At 34.2% G+C, this 7,259-nt stretch overlaps 2 protein-coding genes across 5 annotated transcripts in view; one reads left to right on the top strand and one right to left on the bottom strand.

Annotated features, from left to right (window-relative positions):
- Window positions 1-216: 216 nt before the first annotated feature.
- Window positions 217-2,881, bottom strand: srrd (SRR1 domain containing). The gene is made up of 7 exons (XM_058784756.1): window positions 2,519-2,881; window positions 2,321-2,361; window positions 2,077-2,240; window positions 1,903-2,001; window positions 1,680-1,831; window positions 1,209-1,254; window positions 217-544 (listed from the first exon to the last, which is right to left on the bottom strand). The coding sequence occupies exons 1-7, from the start codon at window positions 2,656-2,658 to the stop codon at window positions 350-352; spliced, it is 837 nt and encodes a 278-aa protein (XP_058640739.1). The 5' UTR covers window positions 2,659-2,881; the 3' UTR covers window positions 217-349.
- A 475-nt stretch (window positions 2,882-3,356) lies between these two features.
- Window positions 3,357-7,259, top strand: part of rad9b (RAD9 checkpoint clamp component B) — a 62,126-nt gene continuing 58,223 nt past the window's right edge. For 3 of the 4 annotated variants that reach the window (XM_058784752.1, XM_058784753.1, XM_058784751.1), the window contains exons 1-7: window positions 3,357-3,536; window positions 3,627-3,697; window positions 3,969-4,106; window positions 4,791-4,905; window positions 5,116-5,215; window positions 5,808-5,914; window positions 6,411-6,517. In XM_058784752.1, the coding sequence (XP_058640735.1) occupies window positions 3,503-3,536; window positions 3,627-3,697; window positions 3,969-4,106; window positions 4,791-4,905; window positions 5,116-5,215; window positions 5,808-5,914; window positions 6,411-6,517 (672 nt within the window). In that variant the 5' untranslated portion in view covers window positions 3,357-3,502. The remainder of the gene's footprint in view (window positions 3,537-3,626; window positions 3,698-3,968; window positions 4,107-4,790; window positions 4,906-5,115; window positions 5,216-5,807; window positions 5,915-6,410; window positions 6,518-7,259) is intronic. The other variant, XM_058784754.1, reaches the window with a different exon arrangement.

Here is a 7,259-nt window from a genome sequence, read left to right on the forward strand (position 1 = left end):
ATTAAAAAATATAAATTATAATTGCAACTTCAGATCACAATTTTGGATTTTTCTTGCAACTCAAAATTGAGCGTCTCAAGCATTTAAATCTTGCAATTAGCTTTTTTAAAAATTATTTTTTTTAATCCTGTGGCAGAAACGGGCTTCCATACTCTCTCCAACTCTGTATGTTGACACCAGCTGTACAAAAAAGAAACACTTCACCTTTAAGTCCCAAGAAAACAAGACTCCGATTAAAAAAGACACAACTAAATATTTTATTATCAGAATAAAGTGTACAACAAAAAACTGGAAATAAACTAGCCAAATATAACAAAAATAATGTGGCATTTTTAAAGCAGCAATATTTTCAGCTGCTTTTCTCTTTCTGGATGATCTCGAGATCTTGGCAGTGTTCGTACAGTGGCTCTGAAGGATCAGTCCACATGCATTCTGGGAGCTTATTCAGATTTTCCAGAGGGAACTGAATGAGCGCTGTGTCATTGAACACATCCAGGAATCGCGATGAGCAGGGCAGAGACATCTCGTCACACACACTTGCCACCTAAAACAACACTTGGTCAAGGCCCATGAGTCTTTGTGGAGGAAAAGTGTAAACCTGTGAGAATCTAAAGCTCTCGTTTACAATATGACACCTATGTGGTCAACTTCTGTGACATTAATAGTCTCGAAAGAACAAGATATTCAACAAGAAAATAAATAACATTTTTATCATACATGGCAATGTAACTGCATAATAGGACTTTTTTTATTTATTTTTTTCCCAAGGTGATTGTGTCGTGTGACAAAACCAGTCTTAAGTCGCTGGGGTATATTTGTAGCAATAGTCAAAAATACATTGTATGGGCCAAAATTATAGATTTTTCTTTTATGGCAAAAATCATTAGGATATTAAGTAAAGATCGTGTTCCATGAAGATATTTTGTCAACTTCTTACATAAATGTTTCTCAACTTCGTTTTTTATTAGTAATATGCATTGCTAAGAACTTCATTTGGACAACTTTAAAGGCGATTTTCTCAATATTTTGATTTTATGCATCCTCAGATTCCAAATATTAAAATAGTTGTATCTCAGCCAAATTTTGTCGGATCCTAACAAATTGACACTTAAGACTGGTTTTGTGGTCCAGGGTCACACATCAGGTATTTTCTCTGCATTTGTTGTTAAAATTTATAAACATGCATGTAAGTTAGAAGTCAAGGATACATTTGAAAGGAAGCTGTAGTCTCTCTCAAACTCTCTCCGAAGCATCCTAAGAAAAAAAATTAAACAGTCGTCATGAATAAGACTCAAAGTTGGTAAAACGTACACACAATTTTGCCTTTTCAACTGCATAAATACTAGTAAATAAAAATAACACTCCTACAGTCTCAGTGTTTACTATCAAATTTGCTTTTACATTTTTTTTTAAAGTTATATTTTATGGGCTTTTTAAATATTTTTATTCAGACGGGACAGTAGAGATGAGAGGGATCGGTAAAGGACCACTAGACAGGATTTGAACTCGGGTCACTGCATTAACCATGAGGCTATCGGCGCCAGTTTCCATTTTAATCTGAAAAGTTTAAGCAATTTAGTTGTGTTTGTCATTTTTAAAGATATCTTTTATTTTTTATTTTGGGTTTTATTTTTATTAACTAAATATAATTAATTATAATGTGTGTATAATGAGCCCACCTCTCTTGAATGCCATGAAAACTGTTGCCAATGATAATCATATTTGGCAACGTCTGAGGCGTCCAGTTTTTCCACAGCAGGTTGTTATACAGAGCCTTCCCACAATGCATCAGGTACAACAGGGTGGGTTGATAAACCGCTCGCTTTCCCTCCTGTTATGGAAAATAATGTTTAAAACCGGACAGCAGAACAAATGTCTTTTTATGTCAGTAGATGTGTGCACCTCATTTTCAGTCAAGACTGTGAAGCCCAGCTCTTTGAGGGCATCACACTCCGACTCCGAAAACACAGGATCATACACAGAACAGCTGCCCACTGGTATCTGAGGGGGGGAGAGAATATTGGTATGGTGAATCGACAAATCATTTCATATAAATGGTTAATGAGATGTTCATACCTGCAGTGTCTCTAGAAGCAGTAACAACATTGCAAGCTGGTACCGGGCAGATACACAAGAAGCAAAGTGACCCAAACCGTAACACACACAGTGCTGAAGAGCAACATCTCTATTCTGCTCTGAGGAACCAGAAGCACTGGAAAGAAGATGCTCAGAGAGGAGATCTGAGGGTGGAGATGGGAATGTGGTCATTACAAACTGTATTTTCACATTTATAGATGGTACAGCTGTAATTCAACTTCACCTTTCCATTCCATCCAGAAGTTTTCTCCTCTCAGTTCATTCCTGTGAAGGTAAAGAACATTCTTAACTTAATTCACGCACTTTCCTATTTACTTAAGACTCCAGGGTATTTAAAAGAATATATAATGCATCATGTCTGCTTGGATTTGACCCAGACACTCGTGTAACGTGTGATAGTAGCAGTCAGATGAACTCTCACATGGCGTTTATTATCTTCTGCTTGTCCGGTTTGCAGTCAGACACCTGGTGTGAGTCTAGTTTGGGATTTGAAGCTGGTTTTCCTCTTCTAGCAGCTCCTTTACGGCGCCCTGCTACCTGCCAGTCATCATTACAAGCCATTACAGCAAAATCCACTTTCCAAAGAATAAGACAATTTACACTCGGACTGCTCGAAATACATGGTCAACTAAGTGAGGATCAATCGACTTCCATATGAACACATTTTGTATTTTTGGAGGTGTAAATGTCTCTACGATAAACTTTTAGTAGCTGAGATTTTCATATTTACATCTACAAATACCATACGAGTGTTTCTGTGTTACACTTTAATCGTTCCGGTCGCCCGCTGCTCTCAATATATTCAGTTCCTATACTTTGTTTTTTTGCACAACGCACTAAGACAAATTAATAAATAACTTTTTACTTTTATTTTTTTTTAAATTTATTTATCGACATGTGTGTATATATACTATATTTTGAAATGAATATTCTTCTGAAATTTAAATTTTGCAAATGCTTTTATTTATGGACATACCTACATATCTGAATGTATCGGTGAATATTTATGCACACTTCCACTACTTTCAGTTCTATACAATACAGTATTTATTGTATAATTTATTTTAACTTGTGGAAAAGTTAGCATATTCGATTTTGAACTGTGTCAGGAATACGTTAAATGTCATGCACAGTGTATTCTATTCTATTCTATTCTATTCTTGTAAACCCAATAAAATCCTAAATTAACTTTGACAAACTAACGTTAGTGGGAACAGGAGTGCGCGCTTATTCTGTTAGTCGGACACTAGATGGCGCGCGCTCGCTTCTTTCCCGCTCTTTAGCGCTGAGGTAAAAACAAACAAACAAACAAACAACCTGTTTTATAGCTTTTATTCTCTAAATTCACTTTTCTCAAAGGTTTCCTTTTAGAATTTTTGGGAAATATTGAACAAGGGAAAATAAAATGAAGTGTGTCATTGAAGGCAATGGCATTAAAGGTAGGACACAATTTTACTCGATGTTATCTAAATAAATCTTTACTGATCGCCTTCAGTTAGTTTTTGTTCTTAATAAATATCCCTGTTTAGTCTTTGGAAAAGCAGTTCATGCTCTGTCAAGAATTGGTGATGAAATATGGTTGGATCCACTGGAGAAAGGGGTAGGTGTGATATGATATGCATATGATTATATTTTGGATAATAAATAGTCATTGGGTATATCTTAAAATATAATGAGCTGCCTTTGATTAAATGACAGCATTTTCGGGCACAATCTTTTAGTGTTCAGTCTTAATCTTTCATTTTTGTCTAAACATAATCGGTAACACTTAACAATAAAGTTCCATTTGTTAACATTAGTTAATTATATTCCATCTTATTTGTCTCTCATTTCTAATTCTCTGTCTGTCTCTCTGTCTCTCTCATCTATAGCTGGCTGTAAGGACAGTAAACTCATCTCAATCGGCTTATGCCTGTTTCTGCTTCACTCCTCTGTTCTTCCAGCAATATGTTCCTGATCCAGACATTCAGAAAGACTGTGAAGCAGTGAAATGCAAGTTGAACATAAAGGTACTAAACATTCACAGTTTTTTTTTTATTTTATAAAGTCTTGCCGGATTGGATGATGACTTTATAACTCAAAGTTTCTGCAGGTTCTTAAAAAAGTCAGTCCTCCACAAATTAAAGCTTTAAAAAAGTATTACAGTAAATCAGAGCATTAAATGTTGCATGCACTTCAAAATATGAATATTGTATTGTTTTCCAATACAAACATCTAAACAGCCTTCAATCAAAAATACATTTACTTTAACATGCCAAGTAAAGAAACGAAATCTTGTTTTCTGAGAAATTTAACAAAATTAAATGAGTTTAAACTCTAAACAAAAATCTGTCAACAGGGCATGTAAACTAAGTTGCTTTAAATTAATTAGATTTTTTTCTGAACCCGTTTAAGTCTCAAGAATATCTGCAGATATTTGTCTTTGGTTTATAGTAACTAATAACTTCATTTTGATCCATTTCTCAGAAAGGGATCTTAATGTATGTCATTTTGTTTCTCAAGTAAATGCATCCTGATTTATGAATATTTAGACATTTGCACTGGAAAACAAGACTGATTTCTAGACATAAAAAAAAAATTATTATTACTGAACCAGTAATATTAATACCCAGTGCCTTAACTCATATCCATCAGTATTATTCATTCATTGTACAGCATTTACTAATTATCCTATGCTTTTTAATAATTTTCAGTGCGTGCTTCCCCTGTTCCGCTGTGCGTCGTGGAGAGAGCGCAGTGTGGACAAATGTGAGATATCCATCAACTTCCCAAACAGCAGGGTGATATTTCAGTTTCACTGCAGACACGGTTAGTTCATTTGCATGTGAAGTATGTACTGAATCTGGTAGTGCATTGACAGAGGGAGGAACAGATTGGTGTTGGCGGATGTAATCACAGGGTGACAGCACACTTCACTGGGCTCTCTTCAGTGACGATGAGATGCTACAAATAATTTCGTAATTCATCACAATTTATCACATTTGTTCTAATCAAGATGTTGGCACTTACATGTTTTAGGAATAACAAAGACCTATAATTTGGGATATCAGGAATGCGAAGCTTTGCAGGCCGTGTTCCCAGCTCACCTCTGTCCAAATGTGCTAATGGCCCAGTCCAAGTAAGTGCACATATAATTCAGCATTACTTTTTCTGACACTCTTTGGAGAATTGTGTATTTTTTTTTTTTTTTTAAATGTTTGCATCATAAATAAGGTCATTGGCTGTGTCTCAAAACCTGCCGGATTAGACATCATTTTTGGGCATCATAGTCTTGAGCATCCAAGGCTTTTTGATGCACATGCTTATGCTATGCAGCTCACTAGGTTTTAAGAAAATCTTTTAGTTTCTAAACTCATTCGTAACACTTTACAATAAGGTTCCATTTATTAAAATTAGTTAATTACATTAGTTATTCGTTGAAAAATAGTTGTAAAGAATGTATTGATCTTGGGAAATTTTAATTTCAACATTTATTAAAATGTTATTAAAATCAAATGTTGTATCTGTTAATATTATTTAAAGGACTGATCTAATATGAACTAACAATGAACAGTTATATTTTTATCAACTAATGGTAACAAATAAATACCGTAACACATTTATTTTTCATTGTTAGTTAATGCCTTAACTAATGTTAATGAGACCTTTCATTTTTAGTAGAATAGTCCAATTTATAAGCTATCTTTAAGCCATTTTTGTTTCTGTTTCAGACTTTTAGGTGATATTGTGGTGCATTTCCCGGTTTCACAAGAAGAGGTCACTCTTTCCATTTCCTGTTTTAAAGTAACCTTGAAGACCTTTTGTGAGGAAGAAAATAGTAAGGAAAATTTTGCTGTCTTTATAGTAGTTCACTAGCATGTAGTACTCTAACTGTTGTTGTAGTATATACCATGAATCTCCAGTGTCATGAATAAATTTTGTGATTTTTAATATCCATTTGTTTAATAACTCTCTTAACTCATTCTAATATTATTGTAATATTACAATCATTTAAATATTTTTATTTGCTTTAAAATTATAATTAAATAAAAATTACAATATTATAATATTTTTTTAAATTACCTAATTTAAAATCACTGAAATAAATGTACAGTATGATGAGGTCATGTGGTAGCATACTATTGTGTTTCTCATTAAATGATGCCTAATAATTCAATGCATTTTTTGAAAGTCTATTAACTGGAAATGTTCAGAACTGCATGTAACCTACATGCATTTAGACTTACTGTATCCCAGAGCTCCTGTATACTCAGAAGCTCAACATTGTGGTCTTACATTAATTAGATCTTGTTTGTTTGTTTGTTTGTTATCAGACTGTATCAAAGGCATGAACACCGAGCTGATGCTGCACCCAGATGAGTTTGACTATTTTGAGGTTGGAGAGGATTCAGCCGTGACCTTCTGCCTCAAAGAACTGAGGGTGAGTATCTAGCACGGCATGTTTTAAATACACCGTCCGATATATACTTAAGTTGTTTGTGTTCCCATGCGAGTGTTTTATTTGATGTGTGTACTGGCGAGCGCATGAGGATCTGCCATATTCATTTTTATTGCCACTTATTTCTGTCCTGGGTTGTCCAGTAGTCGTTGTGCCTATCATATTCGCCCAAACGAGTTCAGAGAAAGTGTGCCATGCATGTGAACTGAACAGACTGCAATGTTCTTTTAACTCGCACCCAGGTGTGGTATTTTATTTATTTTGTTAATCATTCTGCATTAATAGGCAAGGCAAATTAATTTATATAGCACATTTCATACACAGTGGTAATTCAAAGTGCTTTACATAAAAGGAAGTCAAATAGTCATTAAAAAATAATAATCACAACAATAAAAACAAGGAATTTAAAAACAAACATTCTCAAGCTTTATTCAAACTCTTCCGCACTGTGGAAAAACCTTCCAAAACACCTAACTATTCCACTACTTCACCCCGTACTTACTTTGACCATCATAAACCAAACAAAAATAACTCCTACTTTCAACTGATTAACCAACACACTTGTCTTTCTTTGCCCACATTCTCTTTACCATCACAGTACTTACTTTAGCCTTGTGTTTAAACTTTTAAAATTATATGATTGATTTAATATGAATTTAAAACAGTTAAGGATAGAAAATGATTAAAATACAGTGCAATCAGTTCGGACGTACAGTGCTCATTC

Source organism: Onychostoma macrolepis, chromosome 08, assembly GCF_012432095.1.
Source record: "Onychostoma macrolepis isolate SWU-2019 chromosome 08, ASM1243209v1, whole genome shotgun sequence".
NCBI classification, from domain to species: domain Eukaryota; kingdom Metazoa; phylum Chordata; class Actinopteri; order Cypriniformes; family Cyprinidae; genus Onychostoma; species Onychostoma macrolepis.